We start from the raw sequence: 21,196 nt of genomic DNA on the forward strand, positions 1-21,196 counted from the left end.
ATGGTTTCAGTGTTCTGAACGTGCTAGGGGTTTCTTTATGGCTTAGTGTAAATGCTCGATTTTGGTAAATGTTCCCTGTGCATCATCTTTCCTCTATTTTCAGCTACTTAAACTTCCAGAGTCCCTTCTAATGCTATGTGTGAGATTCTAGGCATAAAGTAAACGGAGCAGAGTTAGCTCTTGTTCTTATTTTTCTTCCAATGAACACTTTTCTTTTCCCCTTGAAGAAAACACCACCTGTATTCGCCTGCACAGTTCTGCGCTCTTCTCACCGATGAGTACAGACTCAGCCGCCTCCGTCCCGCGAGCCTGAAGCTGCCTGAACGACCGGCTCCGAGCCGCCAGCCCAGGAGCACATCCTTCCTCGCGTCGCACCAACCCAGGCCCATCCAGCCCCGCCCTAAAGAAGGCGAGGGGCGGGGCCCGCCGCGGCGCGCTGACGTCAGAGAAGGCTGCGACGCCGCCCGGTCAGCAGCGGTGCTGACGGCGGTGGCCGGTCAGAGCTCTGAGCGGGGCCTGGGCAGCGGCGGGGCCGTAGGACCTCGCGCTGCGTTCGCGGGCTCCGGGGCGGGGGCGGCGGCGGCGAAGCCCCCTCCCCGGGGAGGCGGGGCCTGGGCGAGCTCCCCAGCCGGGGAGCGGCGGCGGCTGGGAAGGATGCATCAGAAGCTGCTGAAGAGCGCTCATTACATCGAGCTGGGCAGCTACCAGTACTGGCCAGTCCTGGTGCCCCGCGGCATCCGTCTCTACACCTACGAACAGATCCCCGTGTCCCTCAAGGACAACCCGTACATCACCGACGGCTACCGGGCCTACCTGCCCTCCAGGCTGTGTATCAAAAGGTACAGTCTGGCCGCCTCCGCGGGGCGCGCCTGGGGGGCGCGCCGGCAGCCCCTCCTCCCCACCTACACCCTTTTTTGTCTGGGGTCCCTGCTGTTTTCCCTGCTTTTCTCCGTGCCTATCATTTCCTAGCTGCCCCATCCCTTTCATTCCTTTTTGCCACCTCTCCCGTCTTGTTATCTTTCCTCCTCCCCCGCCCGGGTGCCAGATCCACGGAATAATGACAGTTAACAATGTTTATAATTACCACTATAGCAATTTTTCCTATGGTGCTTTGCATTTTACAGAGGGCTTCTAGATCCTTCATCCCATTTGGTGCTTATTAGAATCGACCCCACTGACGATGGCCAAGTGATACTTGCCCCTGTGTATACCTAAGCTTTATTTTTAGAGCAGCCCTGTGGAAATTCAGATGCTTTGGGCCAAATAAAATGCCTAACATGATATATAATAGGAAATTATAATAATATAATAGAAAACAAGTTCACATTGCCATATGCAATGTATGGGTATATATATGTATATGTATATACATAGAGAGAGAGAGAGAGAGAGAAACCCAATTCATTCATTGAGCAGATACTATGGAGCCCCTCCTAGGTGCCAGGTACTATACTAAGTCAAGCAGAGAACAGCAGACAAGGCCCTTGTTCTTCTCATGAAACTAAGGTTTGGTCTGAGTGACACACATTAAAGAGGTAATAACTCTGTTGCATAATAACCAGTGTGAAAAACGCTGTGTAGTAAAAGTGCTGTAGCAAAGAGAGCCTATAACGGGCACCACCCTCCACTAGAGCCCTAGAAGCATTTCTAAGAAAGGACTTTCTTCATCATCTAAACCTTTAAAACTATGAGTCCCTTGAAAGCCTGGGTTTTAAAAAACAAAACTGAAAAACCAGTGTTCTAGTTCTTAAAATAGCAGAATAACTTTGTGTTAAAACTTTGTGTTAGGTATATACTTATAGAACTCCACTTTAAGAGAATTAAGGTACAGGGGCGCCTGGGGGGCTCAGTAGGTTACCATCCAGACTCTTGATTTCAGCTCAGGTCATGATCTCAAGGTTCATGAGTTTCAGCCCCGCATCAGGCTCTGCTCTGACAGCTCGGAGTGTGCTTGGGATTCTCTCTCTCTCCTTTTCTCTCCCCACCCCCGACCCCGCCTCTCCCCTGCTCTCTCTCTCTCTCAAAATAAACATTTTTAAACATAAGAGAATTAAGGTGCAGATATTGGTTAGCTCTAGGATACCGTGGTGACAAACCCCAACGCTGGAATGTAGGCTGTTAAGTTGCGCAAGAAGCAACCACGCATCTGATTATTGGTCTTCTTTTGAGCATAGTCTTTCCTCAGTTTTTTCTGTCCTGTCTTGAAAGTGTTTTGGACTCACAGTCACAAAGTGACATTTCTGCCCATCCCTACTTCAGTGGATGGCCCACGAGCCTTCTCAGTTTGAATCCTAAGTACTATACCCCCCCCCGACCCCCACTGTCTCCTTTGCATAAATTTCTTACACAAGAAATCAGAGCTAGGCCCTGCTATGGATGTGGAGTCCACAAGAACAGAGCAGGTAGCGAATTGCCGTTAAGTATTTTATACCCACGTAGCAATAGTCCTCTGCATTCTGATGTTAGTGTCCAAATCTCATGGATTGAGAAACGAAATACATACAGTGCTTTAATGTTGGGTTGTTGAGTCAAAAAGACTTGGTTATCCAGGTCTGCCACTTAACCATTGTGGGACCTTGAGCAAAGGTTAACCTCTCTGAGCCTTATTTTCCCCTCTTGTAAAAATGAGGGTAATCACAATGTGTGCTCCAAAAAATATCAAGGATTAAATGAGATTTTGTATATAAAATGCTACACAGGGTGTGGCACCTAACAAGCCCTCGGTAAATGGTGACTCACTTGTTATCGTTGTGATTATTGATTTTGAAGGTGAACAATGTATGGGTAACTTCTCACAGCATAAGAGTAGATTCTCTACAGGGAATATTTTTCCAAGTGCTCGTCCCACCAGCTTGGTCTTTTCGAGGTTCAGCTTCTGCCCTCTCTTCTTCTGGCTGTCAGGAGTGACCAGAACAGATTTTGGATGGAAGGAGAGGTTTTGTATGTCACAGCTGTTCTGCCAACACTGTTAGTTGGAAGGAGCATGCCAAAGCTTGTGGCTCTCAGTTCAGTTAATCAGGGTATACTGGGTCTCACTAAGTGAAAAGTTTTGAGGCAACAGGCAGAACAGAGTATTGATCGTCAAAACAGTTGTATAGTTAGAGGTGTTCCTTCACATTCCTGCGTCCTTACCCCTCCCCCAATATAAGTGGTCTTGATACTTGACGCTTGTACAGGGTAAAGCCTGAAATTCATAACAAGATTCACTTTATTCTTGATAATCAATTGATAGTGTGAGACCCTGTTATGTTTATGATGCGGGAAAATGAGAACCATGGTGATTCTTACCAATTCAGTACATTGGAGGTATATACGTTAATGCTTATTTACAAGGATTCTGAACCAGTAAACGTCAAAGATCTTAGTTTAAACAAAAAGATTTGATTTTGCAAGAGAACTGCAAGAGAATTTTAATCATTAGGCATGATGTCACCTTCTATTGATGAGTTCTATTCACAGCTGGGGAAGCAGTTCACAAAATGGAGGAGCTGGAAGTGACTTGCTCATGATCACAGAGCTAATTTGTTGCTGAGGGTGAGGATGCAGGAGCAGTGACCCTTGTGACTCGTGGTTGGCGTGGTGCACTTTACACCAGCCTGTGCTGTCAAGACTACTTAAACTCAAAGCAGTGAGGCATTTAGTGAGCAAATAGTACTGATATTAAAAGTAACCGATTGTTCCTAAAAAAGGAGAAACTCATGCCACCTGTGAACTAGTTTGGTTTCAAACAGCCACTGCAAAATTGTTCCAGCATGCCCATCTTTTTTTTTTTTTTTTTTAATGTTCATTTATTTATTTTGAGAGAGAGGAAGGGAGAGAGCACAGGTGTGTGCAGGCAAGCCGGGGAGGGGCAGAGAGGGAGAATCCCAAGCAGGCTCTGCACTGTTAGCATAGAGCCCAGCGTGGGGCTCCATCTCACAAATCGTGAGATCATGACCTGAGCCAAAATCAAACATCAGACGCTCAACCGACTGAGCCACCCAGGCACTGGTGGCTGACATGCCTGTCTTAAAGGACATTTCCAGTGGTACAGTTTGTATTCCAGTGGTACAGCTTCTCTTGAGTCTGTTTAATTTTGCATTTACATTTGATGTGTACTAAAAAGGTACTTTAAGTTTGTGCCTGACCTTATACTTGGCAGGCTTTCAGATACCTGCTTTTAAACATGTAAGTATGTAGCTAACATCCAGATTTAATCTGCACATGCATTTCTATGGACATTTAGCATCTAATCTGAGCAAGGCACTATGCTTGGGACAGTGGTGTCATAAAGAAGGATGGTGCCAGCCATCAGGGAGTTGATAGGCTGGAGGACAAGAAGGAATTTATACATGAATAACTCATATGAGGAGGGAAATGGTAAATATGATAATAGGGTGAGCACCAAAAGAGCTCTAAAATGTCAGGATTGGTGGAGACATGGATGAACTTAAAAATTTAATTAGGGGCGCCTGGGTGGCTCAGTCGGTTAAGCATCCGACTTCGGCTCAGGTCATGATCTCACAGTCTGTGGGTTCAAGCCCCACATCGGGCTCTGTGCTGACAGCTCAGAGCCTGGAGCCTGCTTCCGATTCTGTGTCTCCCTCTCTCTCTGTCCCTCCCCTGCTCATGCTCTATCTCTCTCTGTCGCAAAAATAAATAAAAACATTAAAAAAAATTAAAAAAAATAAAATAAAATAAAATAAAATAAAATAAAAATTTAATTAAACAGGGGTGCCTGGGTGGCTCAGTCAGTGAAATGTCTGACTTCAGCTCAAATCATGATTTCACAGTTCATGAATTGAAGCCTGGCATCAGGCTCCGTGCTAACAGCTCAGAGCCTGGAGTCTGCTTAGGATTGTGTGTCTCCTTCTCTCTCTGCCCCTCCCCTGCTCACACTCTGTCTCTTTCAAAAAATAAACACTAAAAAAATGTTTTTAATATCCTTTTAAAGATTAATTGAGCAGAGGGAGATGTTGTATTTAAAAGGCAAATATGAGGGTAAGGGCTTAAAGCAACAAGTGTTGGATAACTGCCCCCCAAAACTGTCCCTAATCTTTTAGATGCTGACAGTGAACAAGCCAGTATAAATCTGAGATGCATTTTTGTTTGTTTTCCAGTTTGTTTATTTTATCTAATGAGACGGTAAATATCTGGAGTCATTTGCTGGGTTTCTTTCTCTTCTTTACACTGGGAATATATGACATGACATCAGTGTTACCTTCGGCAAGTGCATCCAGAGAAGATTTTGTAATTTGTTCTATTTGTCTTTTCTGCTTCCAGGTAAGTCATTTCACAAACGCTATTATTGGTAAAGAGAACTTTAGTCAGACAAGCTTGGGCAAGTGATCTTACTTCACGCCCACCACTTGCTTTACAGAGTCCCAACATAGCATATAGGTTAGTTTATTCATTTTTATAATATAAGCACCAAAAATGTTTTTATGGGAGTATATTTGGACTTTACTGTTAGAGTATACTTGAAATCCAACAGACTTTAAAGACTGAGAAAGTTTCTTTCCTTTTCTTTCCCTTTTTAGACATTTCTGTTGTAAGATTAAGGTAAGGATAAAAAAAGTATAAGGATAGGAACCTCTGTACTCTTATTTTCTGGCAGAGATAGAACACTAGTTACTGCTTAAAACTTGTTTGAGAAGTGTTCCCCATCTTTTTCCTATTTATAGGTCTGAGATTTTGCATTTGCTTCCTTACTGTCTTAATTTTAACGTCTGGTTTTGCTGTTGCTTTAATGTTCATTTCCTTTGGTCTTTTTATGCTTGCCTGGTTTCAGATTCTTTTAGTTTCTCCTCCTCTCTACCTGTTGTATTTGTTAGTTCCCTAGCACTTACATTTTTCTTCAAGGATCTGTAAAATTCCTTTAACAGTTACATATAATAGTTTTAAAAGCAAATAATCCTAAAGAAGAAGTCAAGTGTGGACCAAAATCCTGCTGACATTTTTTAAATTAAATAAAATGCAGAGAGTACAGGAAAACAAAAAAATTAAAAGAGAAAGCTATCATCTCCATTCTTCCAAACAGAGGCCAGCACTCCCTGCAGTTAACCTGTGGCTGCTGTTTGAAAGGTGTATCTGTAAGCCAGCTGCACAGATATTGCACAATGTGTTGTTTAACTTCAGACCTTCATCATTCAACTCAAGTTAAAACTTGGGAGTTAAATGACCAAAAACATATTGGGAACATCTCCCCTCCCCTTTTTTTCCTAATTCTAGTTTCTGGAATAATTTTAAATTTCTTTAAGGGAAAGAATACCTGTATTTTTATGTTATTATTATTTGAAATTTATTTTTTCTTTAAGTATTTTTTACGGTATACTCCTTCTCAGGTTTGATTTTTGTCCTGATGGCAGCCTAAACATCTCTTAGAATCCATCTCTGGTTTGAAAATGAAAATGAATCAATTTCTTTACAGTTAAATTTTTAGATGTATCTTACAGACTAAGATGCCCTTAATAACCATTAATAAGCAGAACTGGTTTATACTCTACTGTTAATTATATGGATAGTATCTACTTTGAGAATCCCACATGTTTTCCTCAGCCCCCAGCTCTTCCCTTTATTCCTTCACCATCTAGCCAGAACTGATGTTAATTCAGGGAAAGCATATTAATTTTTATATTGGCTTAAGAAAACAATGCATTGCAGACTGAAAAGCTGAAATAATTACAACTGCCAACGAAAAAGCACCCAAAATGTTACAGTGACTTGCCCAGGGTTACCGAGCAGGACAGTTAAATCCTGTTCTAGCTACTAGTGCAATGATCTTTCTGGACAAGATGCTAATGACAGCTGAAGACAGCACATCTTCCCTACTGAAAACTACCATTTCTGTTATTTTATTTTTATGAAATTAAATTTATAACTTGCTCGCTCAATTTTTCTAAATTCTTAGAGTGAGCAGGCAATATGGTAAATCACAAGGATTGATTTACATGTAATTAAAAAAAAATTTTTTTAACATTCATTTATTTTTGAGAGACGGAGCATGAGCGGGGGAGGGGCAGAGAGAGAAGGAGACAGAATCTGAAGCAGGCTCCAGGCTCTGAGCTGTCAGCACAGAGCCCGATGCAGGGCTCGAACCCACGAACTGTGAGATCATGACCTGAGTCGAAGTCAGATACTTAACCAACTGAGCCACCCAGTGCCCCAATTTACATGTAATTTTTAAAAGACGTAACATTTTTTGCTCTTTCACTTGTACCATTTTATATGCTCAGTGTTTTCCTACCAACCAGATTATTAGAGTACATTCTGAATGTAGAATAGTAGAATGTAATTTCAAGGGCTTTGAACTTTCCTAGAGGTCTTTCTGTATGAGGGAAGAGTAGAATATAGGCATGCCTTTCCCTAGATTCATTTCATTTACATTCAGTTCCACAAATATTTTTTTGAATGCCTCCTATCTAGACCCAGGCACTAAGCTAGGCATCAGGAATACAGTGCTGAACAAAACCAACCTGTCATAAAAATCAAGTCACCTAGGTGGGAGGGCCGAAGGGAGTGAGGCAGGGCATTTAAGCAGAAAAAATAGTTTGTGTAAAGGCCCAGAAACAAGAGATAGTTCAGCACTTTCTGGACTTGTAGGTGTTGACCTTTCTGGTTGGATCATAGGAGAATGGAGAAAGATGAGGCTGGAGAAGAAGAAGCCAGATCCTGAAGTATTTGGTTATCATGCCAAGGAGATTGATATAGGATGGCACACTCTGATTTTCTGTCTACCTTGATGGAGAAAGATATTCCACAGAAGGAAAGTTCCCAGAAAACTGAAACCATACTCCATTTGTCAGATAATTTTTCAGGCAGTTTTTTTTAAGGAACTCTAATAATAATACGTTTCTTTTAAAACAGAACGTACTAAGTATAGGTTTACTTTTTAAAAACTCAGTGTTCTCTACTAACACTCTATATTCGACTTTCCTTTTGATAAGTGTAATTTTTCTCTTTATTTTCCTTTTCACAATGAAACTGGCTTTACTATTTCTTACTATTGCCATAAAATATATTCATGTAGGAGTTCAAACAAACAAAACAGTATATGGAAGAAAGCAAAAGCCATTTGAAATTCTGCTTTCCAGAGGTAACCACATTTGACATTTCGGTTAAGTTCCCCCAGACATTTGTGTATGAGTAATTGCCTCCCGCCTGCCTACCTACCTGTCTACCTAATTCTGAGCTATGATCATCTCTGCTTGCTGTTTTGTGTCACTCAGCATTGTGATGATGAGATCTTTCCTTGTCAATGAAAATATGTACCTTGGTATTCTCTGGATTTGCTGTGTTTAATCTCAAGGGTAATCTGAGAAAACAAATAACCAAGCTTCTTAGAATTATATTTGATTGGGTCAGTGAACTCCTGACTTGTGGCTTAGTAGCCAAAGCCACAGACTGATGAAGATTTTAGACTATGGATGAAGAAATGACATTGCGGCTAGGTACACTGTTTTAAATAATGGTATTGAGGCTGTGGTGCCTGATTAGGTTTGTTTAATGACCAGATTCTGGAGGTCATTAATGACCAGAATCTGGAGGATTCTGGAATAGCTACCTGACCATTTGTCTGCCTTAGCAGTTGCTTACAAAATATTTGTCAGTTTGACCTACTTCATATAATCTATCTGTGCCATTTTCTGTACCCCCACTGTCACTGGCTTAGGATAGGGTCTTGCCATTGCTCTCTAGGGCTACTCTTAAAACCTCCCATCTTAGCCTTTCTGTAAGACTGCACTTAAACTCTTCAGTAGTATCACACCTAGCCCATCATATTGATGTTAAAATTCTTTGATGTGTAGAACTTGTCATAATTGTATTATGAGAGGGCCACATGACAGTCCTTAATGGTCTGTGTTTTCAATATGTTGCTTTTCCTGTGGACCCTCCAATAAACATGTGAGCACTTTTATTTATATTCTTGAGGAATGCCAGAACAGCCTTTTAAGATCCAATGTAAGTGGCATCCCTTCTGTGAAGCTCTTTTCCCCACCATTTCACCCACCAAATGCACACATACACCCACAAGCCCCGTCCTCCCCTCCTCCCCTGTGCTCTGCACTGACTTTTCCTGTAGGACTTCTTCTATTACCACTGTTCATTCATTCATTTCAGAAAAATCTCTCAGAGAATAGAGGTCTCATCCTTGTATCCCCAGTGCATGATACACAGCAGGTATTTAATGGCTGAAGGGAGTTCAACCATAACAGCCTTATCAATCTTAAGAGCAGCTGCTTGAATCAGATTAGCTTTGCTGTCAATATGGCAACACATAAAGTCAGCATAAGTCATAATCATTTTTTCTTGGACACAACAAAGCTGTGTTTAACTCACAACCCAAAAATAAACTCTATACGATGAACTCTTGCACAGACACGAAAAGTCTTAAGTGAAGAAACCAAAATTGCAGAACAGAATGTATAATTTGATTCCATTTGATTAACTTTAAAAAGTATATATCATATGTGTCTGTGTGGACTTGTATATCATACATGTTCAATACATTCTTTGAAGATACCTAGAAGGACACGTAACAAATGTTATCAGGGGCTAATCCTGGGTAATAGATTAAGTGGGAGGAGCTTATGTTTTTACATCATACAATTCTGTGTTCTTTGATTATCTTTTTAAGGACATGGATTGCTTCTACAGTGGGTACTTTTTTCAACAGGAGTTGCTTTAATTTCTTTTTGTTTAGCTTTGCTAAGATTTGTTCTATTTTCCATAGGTCTGTATGCTTTGCTCTGTGGGCTATCATCTTTTTTCTTGCCATCGATCAGAAAAAACCTGTCGAAGATGGATGGCATTAGATTATGCAGGAATTTCTATTGGAATACTGGGCTGCTATGTCTCTGGTGTATTTTATGCTTTTTATTGTAATAACGTAAGTAACTTAAAACATTTTATATTCTACTTTTCATGTAGGTCTTGGGTTTTATTGCCATGAATGTTTCCGTTGAACTTCTGAATAAACACATAATTAAGTTATAGAAGAAACAAAAGAGTCTCGTGTATATATAAACTCATTTTTCAAAATGGCCCTGCGATCTCTAACATCTATTATCAGTTCCATACTCATTTTACTAATTTTCCATTGAAATATATATTTGAAGATATTTTCTTGAAACTAATGTAAACTAATTTTCTCGAAACCAAAAGTTACGTTTCCACTAAACCCATATAGCTATGTGATCCCTCAGATGCACATTACATGTCTTTTATTTTTGTGTCTATAGAGCTGAAGTTAAAGTTAGCGCTTGATAAAATTAGGAAGCTGGCTGCTGCTTGCTATTTTCCCTGATCCTTACTCCTCTTTCAGTGGAAAAAATAAAGGGTGTGTCTGTGAGTGTGTTGACCCAATTCTTCATAAGAAATATGTTTTCCTTTCCTTAGTCTTACATTTGGAGGTAGGCATAGAGGCAGACCAGCTAGGAGGTAAGTGACTAATAAATATGCATCTATTCTGAGTTCTAAATCAACTCTACCTTCTGACTCTGATGTCACAAAAGTCAGTTGTGTCCTTGTGCAAAGCACCATTTGAAGCCCTGCTATCAGATCATATAGCACCTGAGCTAAAAATATTGGGCCGCCAAACTATTGAAGATAACTCTCTACCTCATTACTTCATGTCCCAGTTGAGGAAGCAAACTGAATCTTCCCCTGGGCCCAGCAAGCCCTCCCACTCAGAAAGTCCTGCCCTCCTACCTTACTCTTTTCTTTTTCTTTTGTCCTTTAGTTTCTTCCTCTCAGAGCCAGAACAGAGCTGCTCGGGGGCAGTTCACATCCTAGGCACCCCTAGCCCTCTTCACAAGGACTAGAGCCTGTCCTCTCCACCAGCCCTCTGCATGTCACATGTGCTCCAAGCCAGACTCCCCAGCCGTCACTTCCTGGGAAGACTGGCTATAGCACAGGATTCTGCTGACTTGGGAATTCTTAAGTAGGACCTTTGTCTCTACGCAGTAACAGAGATGACTGCCAGTAAAGCTGAAGTGTAAAACTAGCAAACAGGAAAATCATAAATTTGGTTTGAAGTAAGAGAATTACTCATTGTAGCCACTTACTTATGAGCCATTTGCTTTTTAGGCCTAATCATGTTGGAACTTAAGCATATAATTAAACATATATGCAGTTAACCTTGTAAATTGATTTGATTTGAGTAAAGTACTCATATCTGCTCAGCTTTCACTTACTGATTTTGCATGAAACTGTTTACATCTTTTAGAAAATTTGAGGGAATAAGCTGATAGCTAGGAGCTTGTGAGTAGTTATGTAATGATTGAATTGTTTCACTTACTCTTTCTTTCTTTGAAACCTAAGCTGTTTTTTGTTTACCTGTTCCTAAACATACCTGATAATCCAGGAGACTAGTGGGACTCTTTGTGCATCTCTCTTCAGAAAAGCTAGAAGAGAAAGACAACTACTGGAACTAATGATTTTTTTTTTAATTTTTTTAATGTTTATTTTATTTTTGAGACAGAGAGAGACAGAGTATGAACGGGGGAGGGTCAGAGAAAGAGGGAGACACAGAATCTGAAACAGGCTCCAGGCTCTGAGCTGTCAACACAGAGCCCGATGCGGGGCTCGAACTCACGGACCATGAGATCATGACCTGAGCGGAAGTCGGACGCTTAACTGACTGAGCCACCCAGGTGCCCCTGGAACTAATGATTATTTAAAGGAAAAATTGTTTTCTTTCCTCTGGTACCCGATCATTTCCAAATATCTGGTTTCTATAGTGGCTCTTTATCTTTTAAGGAACACAGGCTACTTTGAGAATGCAATTGAAAACTCTAGACCCTCCATCCAGGAGAATGTACATTTGGGCAGAGACTAACCAAACAATTTGACATGGGATTTCAGGGAGCTAGTAGCCCTACAGAAGTCCTTGGAGCCCAGCTGAAGAACTCTGCCCCATGTGATGCTAACTTTTGAGCTTCCAACTGCTCATTTAGATACCTAAATATTCTATAAGCCCTTCAGACTTAAAATATTTTAAAAGGAACATTGTTTTGGGGCACCCGGGTGGCTCAGTTGGTTAAGTGTCTGACTTCGGCTCAGGTCATGATCTTGCAGTTCGTGTCTTCAGGCCCGCGTCAGGCTCTGTGCTGACAGCTCAGAGCCTGGAGCCTGCTTTGGATTCTCTGTCTCCCTGTCTCTCTGCCCCTCCCCTGCTCGCACACGGTCTCTCTCTCAAAAATAAACAAACATTAAAAAAAAAATTAAAATGATCATTGTCTCATGCTTTCCCATTCTCTCTCCCTCACCCCCCCCGCTCCCCCCCCCCCCCCCAACACACACCTGGCTCATCTTTGCTCATTTGCTACATTAGTAAAAGCCACTTGCATGGCCTTTCTTACTGGGAACAGTCTAACTATCTTCTACTGCCCTCTCACACATCCAGTCAGCCATTAAGATTTTATTTTATTTGTAAAAAGTCTCCTGAATCTGTTGCTTACATCTGTCTTCTTTGTTCAACAAGAGCCCAAGCCCCTGTTCTCTCTTTGAATCAGTTATTCCAATTAATATTCTAGTTGGCTTCCAGTCACCTCTTTGTTTTTCACACTGATGTCAGAGTTCTATTTCTCATAAATCAGTTTGAAAAGCAAGCCCGTCATCTCCTTCTTAACACTGCTATTCCCCCAGTGCCAGCGTGGTACAGTTCCAAATACTTAGCCTCACAGTACGCTGCCTTTCAGCCTCCCTTCTTCTCAAAACCTTCCCACCGTATGCTCTGTTCCTTTTCCTTGAGAACTCCCTCTTCCCACAGAATCATATGAATTCCTCAAGACCCTGCTTAGATATCATCTCCTCTGTGAAGCATTTATTAGCCACTCTAGGTAACAATTGCCCCCTCCTCTGTGTTCACACATTCTGTTCACAGCTCTTGTCATTGGATTATAATCACTTCTTTATGTCTGCCCCTCTCATAGTCTATGAGCTCACTCACTGAGAGAGTCCATGTCGTAGTCAGCTTTGTTTCTACAGGACTGAAGTTGTCTCTGGCATATAATAGGTACTCAGAAAATGCTTTTTTATGAATAAGTGTGGTTTCCACTAGCTCTCTTTGGAATTTCGTTTGTCCTCCTAAGAAACCTAACAGTTATATGGAACATGAATGTTGTAAGGAAGGAAGTTCATCATGTTTAGAAATGAAAAAACTATATAAGTAGTCTTCTACATATAATGTAAAAGCCAGAATTAGTCTTTTCCTTCTCTTATTTGTGTAACAATTAACATTTGATTTCCTTCTAGTACTGGCGTCAAGTGTACTTGATCACAGTGCTTGCCATGATCCTGGCAGTGTTCTTCGCACAGATTCATCCCAATTACCTCACCCAGCAGTGGCAGAGGCTCCGTTCTATCATCTTCTGTTCTGTTTCGGGATATGGAGTGATCCCAACTCTTCACTGGGTTTGGCTCAATGGAGGAATCGGTGCTCCTATTGTACAGGTAGGTTGAATGTAGTCAATAGTTTTTTCTTTTCTTTTTTTTGTCCTTTCAGTTGTATTCATTTTGGGTAAAGTACTATAATCAGGCCAGGTGGGTGGGTCTCTGTCATTTGAGAAAATACTTATAACTGCATATTGATGCCATAATTTTCACATCTATATAAAGAAGTACGCCTTGCAGGATAAAGAAGTGTAACTACTGTTTTTTTCTGCGATATCTTTCTGTGAAATGATACATTCTTAACTCTCCTTGAGTGTGTAAATACCCAAGTCATTATCAGTGGAGGACTTCCAAGTTTCCAGCTTTGTCAGCTAGGGCAGAGATAATGCCAGTGAGAATGCAAATATGGAACTAGGAGGAATTGATTGATTGATTTTTGTGGAGGAGAAGGAGCTGGGAAAGATTTTTCCTTGGACCTGTTGAGTCGAGGCACCTGTGGGATGTAAAGGTGGAGATGGGGTTGGAATTTAGGTCAGAGTTTGAGACTAGTGATGAAGATTTGATCATGTCCCACCCATCAAGGAAATTATATTGAGAAGTAAAAGAAGAGCTATAAGAGGTAGGTATTATGGGCCAAGTCGGAGTACATTAAAGAAGTGGCTCAGTGAGAACTCCTCAGTATTCTTGAGATTAGAAATAAGACTTCAGATCTCAGAGATCCATGTAAAAATGCCTTGAATATGCACTGGAGAATAAATTTAAGAATTTTTAACATCAGTAAGTATGCCAAGAAATCTAGCAGAAAGCAGATACACTTGTTGCAGTGAGACCTTTGTCTGAAATATGGGGATTTAAATGCAGGTTTTATTAAAAAAAAAAAAAATCCTAGTTTTTTTTAGAAGACCAGGGAACTAATAATAGGCTTTACACACACTGCATGAAGTTGGTAACAGCATGGTAGAAAGCATTTAGGTATAAAACAGGAAGGAAGGAAGGAAGGAAGGAAGGAGAAAGAAAAAAAAGAAAAGGAGAAAAAGAAGAAAGAAAGGAAAGAAAGAAAAGGAGGAAAGAAAGAGAGGGAGGGAGGGAGGAAGGAAGAGAAAGAAAGAAAAGAAAAGAAAGTTCTGTGATATAGCAAATTGAGTGATATGATCTGGCCACTTTGCCAACTTGAGAAAAAGGGTGATGTTTTCTTCATAAAATTAGGAATTAAGGAGAAAATTGAGATAGTAGTGATGAGGAACCTCAGTGATCCTGATATCTATGAAAACATCACTTCTCTGACAGTTTTACTTCTTGAAAATAAGTTAAAGAAAACAATGGTGAAATGCAACTCTAGATTTAATTCTAACCAGGAATGAATAACTGGTTATTGACATAGAAGAGGCCAAAATTTGGGATGATGTATACACATCCCTTTTAATCTTATAATGACAAAGAAAGAGAACCAGACCTATTGAGCCAATGGATTTCTGAGAAATTCAGAAAAATATGGGAACTTTCCTGTGTTCAGAAATTTTAAAATAGAAATATGGTTTAGGAAAATAGTGGTTCTGAAAGATGGAAATCTAATGTGATCACAGATCATTCCAGTGAAGAAGGGAGACTTCCAGAGAAATTTTCCAATAAGCTATACTTTTAAAAAGATGGAGAGGGGTGCCTGGGTGGCTCAGTTGGGTTGAGAACGACTTTTGATTTCGGCTCAGCTTATGATCCCAGGGTCGTGGGATCAAGACATGTGTCAGGCTCCACACGGAGCATAGAACCTGCCTAAGATTCTCTCCCTCTCTCCTCTGCCTCTGCCCCTCTCCCCCGCTCACACACTCTCTATCTCTAACATAAAATTTAAAAAAATAAAAAGATGGAGAAAGAGAGAGAAACTTAACCAAAAATGAAAAGTTCCAGAAGGGCTAATCCTGGGGATAGGTTGCAGTCGTGTTCTAGAATGAGAAATCTCATGTTCATTAGTCTAAGAATGTAGGTTTTCAGGAGGACCCTGATAATTCTCAAATATTTGTAGAGAAAAGTAATTTTGTCTTTATTTCTTAAATGTCTTCTTGGTGTATTAGGTTTACAACCAGAATTGATAACAATATATAAAATTGTTATAAAATAAATTATAGCTGGGTAATTTTCTCAGGGCAAGGGAAAGCTTTCAGTGGAACTGAGAGATGGACTGCTTCATATAGTAGTATTCAAGAGGACCATTATCTGGGATGGTGGAACACACTGCATTGTTTGGCCAAACCTCTGCAGTCTTTTCTGGCCACAGGTCCCTGATCTTCAGTGTTTTGCTTCTTCAGCTGATAACTCCATTCCCCATGTGCATTCCACCCATGAAACTGTGTTGGTGGAGTTGGGTGTCCTTAGGACCTTCAGCCATGTTCAAGCTCTACCTCCTTTATTACCCTAACCTTTAGGACACTCTCTGTTCCACTCCTGTGGGCTATTTTGTACAGTATTGAGAGCAAGTTTTCTGTTATTGTATACTGTCTACAAAAGCAATTTAGATTTAATGGGCTTAAATTCTGCCTCTGAATTCTACCTAATCAATGAATTAGATTCACAGTAAATTGGGAATTCAGTCATAGTAGGAAGATCTGTGAACAAATGTTTTGCTTTTCAGGACTTTGCACCCCGTGTAATTGTGATGTATGTGATTGCTCTTCTTGCTTTCCTATTCTACATTTCCAAAGTTCCAGAACGGTACTTTCCAGGTAAGTAACACTTTTATAGTGCTTTTTGTGACTTGATTCTAAATATATGGTAGAGGTGTATGTTTCAGAGTATCAAAAGTTATTTCAGTATTATTGGTTATAGAAAGGCTCTCCTATTGTCCAATGTTATCTAAAACTTTAACTTTCAAAGGGCTTCCATAGACTTCCTTTCCTCCTCACCACGAGTTGAGTGTAGTAGATGAGGTCACTACCATTTCACAATTAGGAGCTAGTGACAAAGCTGGGAGTCTTCTGACTCCCAACCACTGTTTATTTTGTGAAGTACTAATTATCTATTACCAATGACTTCTTTATATACCAACTCATTCTTAAAAAATAATTTATATATGCAGAGATCCATAAAATAAGAAGAAAAGAGACAGAGGAAAATAAGATGATAATGAAAAGAAGCCAGGGTTAGGACCACTTCACCATATATCCATCATGAGGTTCTAAAAATAGATCACCAATCTGCATTTCCACTTCCTGGCACCCTGTACAAATAATGTAAGTTAAGGGTCTTCATGTCCCCAAAATATACACAAGCTAGTGACTCAATAGAAGGAAAGATTTCCCTGATCCTCCAGTCCAGAGAAAAAGACTTCTGATAGAAAATAACTAACAGGATACCAGGTAGAATAAATAATGTTCTCCAAAACATGTATTTGCTTGTTCAGGAGCTTTAGCTCTGGAGTCAGACTGCTTGGGTTCAAATCCATATTGCCCACTTACTAGCTGCATGAGCTAAATAAGTTACTTCACTTTTTCAGCTCATTTCCTCATCTGAGCATGGAGATACTACTTTCCCTCATGGGGTTATTGTGGGGATTACGTGTGAAAATGTACAAGAACCATTCAGCAAGGTTCCTCACAAGAAGTAAGCACTCAATACACGTTAGCAGTTGTTACTATGATGACGTCCCTCCACCTCAGTCCCGTAAGTGAAAAATGGGGTTTAGTAAGGCACAGAATGATGCAAGTCCAGGTGACCTTTGGCTTGAGTCGAGAATAACAAAGTGCATACAGCAGTGATTTTTTTGGTTCGGGGAGGTAGAAGTAGGTGTGTGGCTCAAATTCAAACTGCAGACTTGTCCCTCCTTCTTGGGTGAAGAATCTTCCACAGTGAATTGAAGACAGGATTATGCCACTTATGATGTGTGTTGGGAAGAAGAAAGGATGAGAAACCCTGATCTAGAGACTAGATCACAGAACCTCAGGCATTCTTCTGTGCACTTGGTTTTTTCACCACTGAGCTTTAAAAGTGGAGTACCAAGAAGAACCTGAGTGTAAACATTAGGATTTAGGAACATAAGAAGGACATGTCCCTTAATTGAAGACCATCTTCATGCAGAGCAGAATTTTCCTCAAAAAAAAAAATTTTTTTTTCCTCCAAAAAAAAATGCAGTTGTGGAAAAATGCATTTTTATATCACCTTATTAATAATTATTTTATTATTAATTTCTTCACAAGTACATGTAGAAAATTGAATGATGAAATTTTTCTGAACTACATAGTTATGGCCAAGTGTTTTTATGCCTTAAAATATTCATATCTGAAGTTCCCAGTTACCTAATAGAGGACACCTATAAAAGGTCAAATGTTATATCACTTTTCTTCCAGGTGAGCTTGACATAAAACGTGCCCCAAGTAGCTGAATGTGTGGAGTACAGACACAGTAGAGCAGTGGACATATGGAGACCATACAAGACAAAAAGTCTTTACAGATAAAAGTAATAGTCTCAGATGTTCATGAATGAGTGGCTTAGAAACCTCGTCTGGCTGGCCAGTCCCCATTTATGACCCGGATGTAAAGAGAAACATGTGCGGGGCGCCTGGGTGGCTCAGTCAGTTAAGTGTCCAACTCTTGGTTTCAGCTCAGGTTATGATTTCATGGTTCATGGGTTCGAACCATGAACCCCGCAACCTGCAAGTGCGGAGCCTACTTGGGATTCTCTCTCTCCTCCTGTCTCTGCCCCTCCCCTACTCACACACATGCTCCCTCTCTCCCTCTCTCAAAATAAAAAAGAGAGAGAGAGAAATATGTGCAGTGGTGGTAAGATGGTGGGTGAATACTGTGAAATAAAAAAATTTATACCTAAGAAATTACTTTCACCTCAGTTACATTTTTTTAAATATGTAAACATCACAATGATATTTGATTGGGTCCAAAGATCACCAGAGGTGTCCATGGGCAGAATTAAGTGGATCTGCATACTTGTATTACAATGTGATCAATTTTCTTTGTAGTCCTCTGCATTTTGTGCTTTTAAAAATGAGTCTTTGAGCTTCACTGGAGTGTCAAAGTGGTCTGTGGCACCAAAAAAAAGGGTAGAAACCCCTATGGAAAGGATTGTGTTGACTTAAACTTTAAAATCTACATACTGGAGCACCTGGGTGGCTCAGTCAGTTGACCATCCATCCAGCTTCGGCTTAGGTCATGATCTCAGGGTTCATGAGTTCAAGTCCCACTTCAGGCTCACTGCTGTCAGCACAGAGCCTGCTTCACATCCTCAGTCCTCCCCTCTGCATGCCCCACCCCCATCTTGAGCTTTCTCAAAAATGAACATTTAAATAAATAAAATCTATATACTGTACTATTACTCTTGATAAGACAGGTAAGGTTAGAGAATATTTATACTACATGACCATAGAAGCACCATGAGTAAGAAAAAGTTACTTACATTTAAATTTCTGTAACTCTGTATTTTATTTTGGTATTTTTCAAGAGGCTTCCCATATGTTAATTCATCTCCTTGGAATTTAAACTTTAAGCACAAAGAGAAATAGTTCTAAGTTGTATATGAATTAATCAACCTTACTTAATGAAGCCATTACTAATTGCATTTTGCAGATGTAACCCATGATATATACGTGTGTGTGTGTGTGTGTGTGTGTGTGTGTGTGTGTGTGTGTATCCAGATGTATAAGACATTGGAGACAAAAGGTCAAATTCCTGAAATTAACCAAATTAGATTTGAGAACACACTTGGAATAGTATTTCCAAAATTCACCAATGTCCTTAAATTAGACCAAAATATGAATTCATCCTTTTTTAAAAACATCTGGGTTTGAATTACTCTCCAGGTGCTCTGAGATGGCCAAAATATTTTTGCTGCTAAGCCATATGTCCAAGGCCAGACATAGGAATATATTATTTTAATATCAAATTATTAGAATCAATATTCTTTTTTCTCTACCTTCCCTTATAGGACAACTGAACTACCTCGGATCAAGCCACCAAATATGGCACATCCTTGCAGTAGTGATGTTATATTGGTGGCATCAGTCAACAGTGTATGTCATGCAGTACAGACATAGCAAGCCTTGCCCTGACTATGTTTCACATTTGTGAATTCAGGTATGGCCACCTGCTGTATTCAGTTATTAAGCAATATGTAATGGGGAGTTGTATACCCCACTGTTTCTAAGATTCACCGTAATTTTTTCTTTTTCCTCCTATTTAATATATCATGAGTACTACTTTATAAAAATGGAAAAATATACTTGGGGATCTGTAATAATAACTACTTTACAGCCCTTAAAACTACTAATTTGCTGCTTGTACAGAAAGTGAAAATTAGTTGGCATTTATAAGAAGCATCTGAATAACAATGAATGTGAAACCAGTATAGAAATAGTATTTGTTTTACTTAACACCAGCTTAATTTGCTTAGGAAGGGCTCACCTCCATCATAAAATGGAGTCATCCTGTTTGATTCCTTTAATAGAAGATATTTACAGTAGTTGATCAAGTTTTAAGTGCCTAACCAAGGCGAAGGTTGCAATAGCCTATGCTTAACGTAAGCTAGGAGACTGGTTTTGAATAATTACTAGCCTTTAAATATATGGTTTGTGAGAAACTGGCACTTAAAATATGATTTCCCTTAGCTATAGTCTCTCTTCTCCTTAGGAACATTGTATTTTTTGGTTTGCTAGAATAAAAACTTCAATCCTTTCCTCCCTTGAGAGAGGCTTTGAGAAGAAAAGAACTTGCATCATTTTCCATCGGATAAAAATCACATTAAAAACTGATTATATGATCAGGCAACAAATTCTGTGGTCTAATAATAACTAAAACATTATTAGCATTTAATCCTTTTAATTTTGAAGAATATTATTTAGTTCCATATAATAATTGCACTCTTGCCAGTGGATTACAGATTTTTGGTTCCAAAATTCCTGTAGAAGAATTTCACTGAATTTGCAGTCCTAAATTTCGTGATGGATGGGGGTTCCCAATTAGATGGGTGCCACTCTCAAGGCCACAGAGTCCAGATGGCCCAGTCTTGACCCTGAAATGAACCTTAAGCCTTAGAACAAAGTCATGCTGATTCCCCATTTGATGACATGATTGTTTACCTGTGCTCTAGTCTTTCCATTTATGCATGTGTTAGCATTTTATTGACAACTCAACAGTATTGTCAACAGTATTGATAACACTAATATTTGAGCCTGAAACATTAAGTTTACTCATTATATATACCTAAAAAATAGATCTCACTGCCCTACCATACAGCACTCTTCTTGTTCTTTGGCCTTGTCATGTATAAATTAAGTTCCTTAAAGCAGTCATTCACAAAAACATGCTGTTCATTGGATATAAATTATTCAGATTTCTTAATGGGTTGACAGGAGTCGCTTTGAATACTGGTGTATCTTCAGAACATTGGAATTACCAAATATCAGAAGTGTTGATTGATAGTGAAGCTTATTTCCACATTGCCACATTGCCATCTGGTATTAGGAATGTTACTTTAATGTGCCTCAGTTTATGCATCTGTAAAATTTTGTATTTCTTTTCAGTATAGTGTTTTTGGAATATAAATTCCCCATGCTAGTATCTCAGTAAGGAGAATCTTCCCAGTAGACTAAGGGTGCTGTATTATACCCATTATGATGATGGAACACACTGCTTTGAAAATGGCTATTTTTTATAAGGCCACAGATTTGATCTACGTGCTAAGTGAAAGAAGACTTTAGTGTAATGATAATAGGATGTATTTTCCCTAAACCATCTCTTACGGGTTTACATGATACTGATTTTAAATAGATATTTTGTCATTTTAGCCAAACAAAATACACTGAGTAGTTATACTTAAAAAGTC

At 39.8% G+C, this 21,196-nt stretch overlaps 1 protein-coding gene across 3 annotated transcripts; it reads left to right on the forward strand.

Annotated features, from left to right (window-relative positions):
• Positions 1-456: 456 nt before the first annotated feature.
• Positions 457-19,521, forward strand: PAQR3 (progestin and adipoQ receptor family member 3). 3 transcript variants are annotated; one of them, XR_009259494.1, is made up of 7 exons: positions 458-839; positions 5,100-5,262; positions 9,713-9,868; positions 13,237-13,434; positions 16,001-16,091; positions 16,862-17,028; positions 19,301-19,521. XR_009259494.1 is itself a non-coding variant. In XM_058722157.1 (6 exons), exons 1-6 carry the CDS (start codon positions 655-657, stop codon positions 19,441-19,443), a joined length of 936 nt encoding a protein of 311 aa, XP_058578140.1. In that variant the 5' UTR covers positions 457-654; the 3' UTR covers positions 19,444-19,449. The 3 variants fall into 3 exon arrangements, 1 of the variants encoding a protein (XP_058578140.1); XR_009259495.1 differs by having other exon boundaries at positions 16,862-16,968; positions 19,301-19,449; XM_058722157.1 differs by lacking the exon at positions 16,862-17,028 and having other exon boundaries at positions 457-839; positions 19,301-19,449.
• The last annotated feature ends 1,675 nt before the right edge of the window (positions 19,522-21,196 follow it).

Source organism: Neofelis nebulosa, chromosome 3 (assembly GCF_028018385.1).
Source record: "Neofelis nebulosa isolate mNeoNeb1 chromosome 3, mNeoNeb1.pri, whole genome shotgun sequence".
NCBI classification, from domain to species: domain Eukaryota; kingdom Metazoa; phylum Chordata; class Mammalia; order Carnivora; family Felidae; genus Neofelis; species Neofelis nebulosa.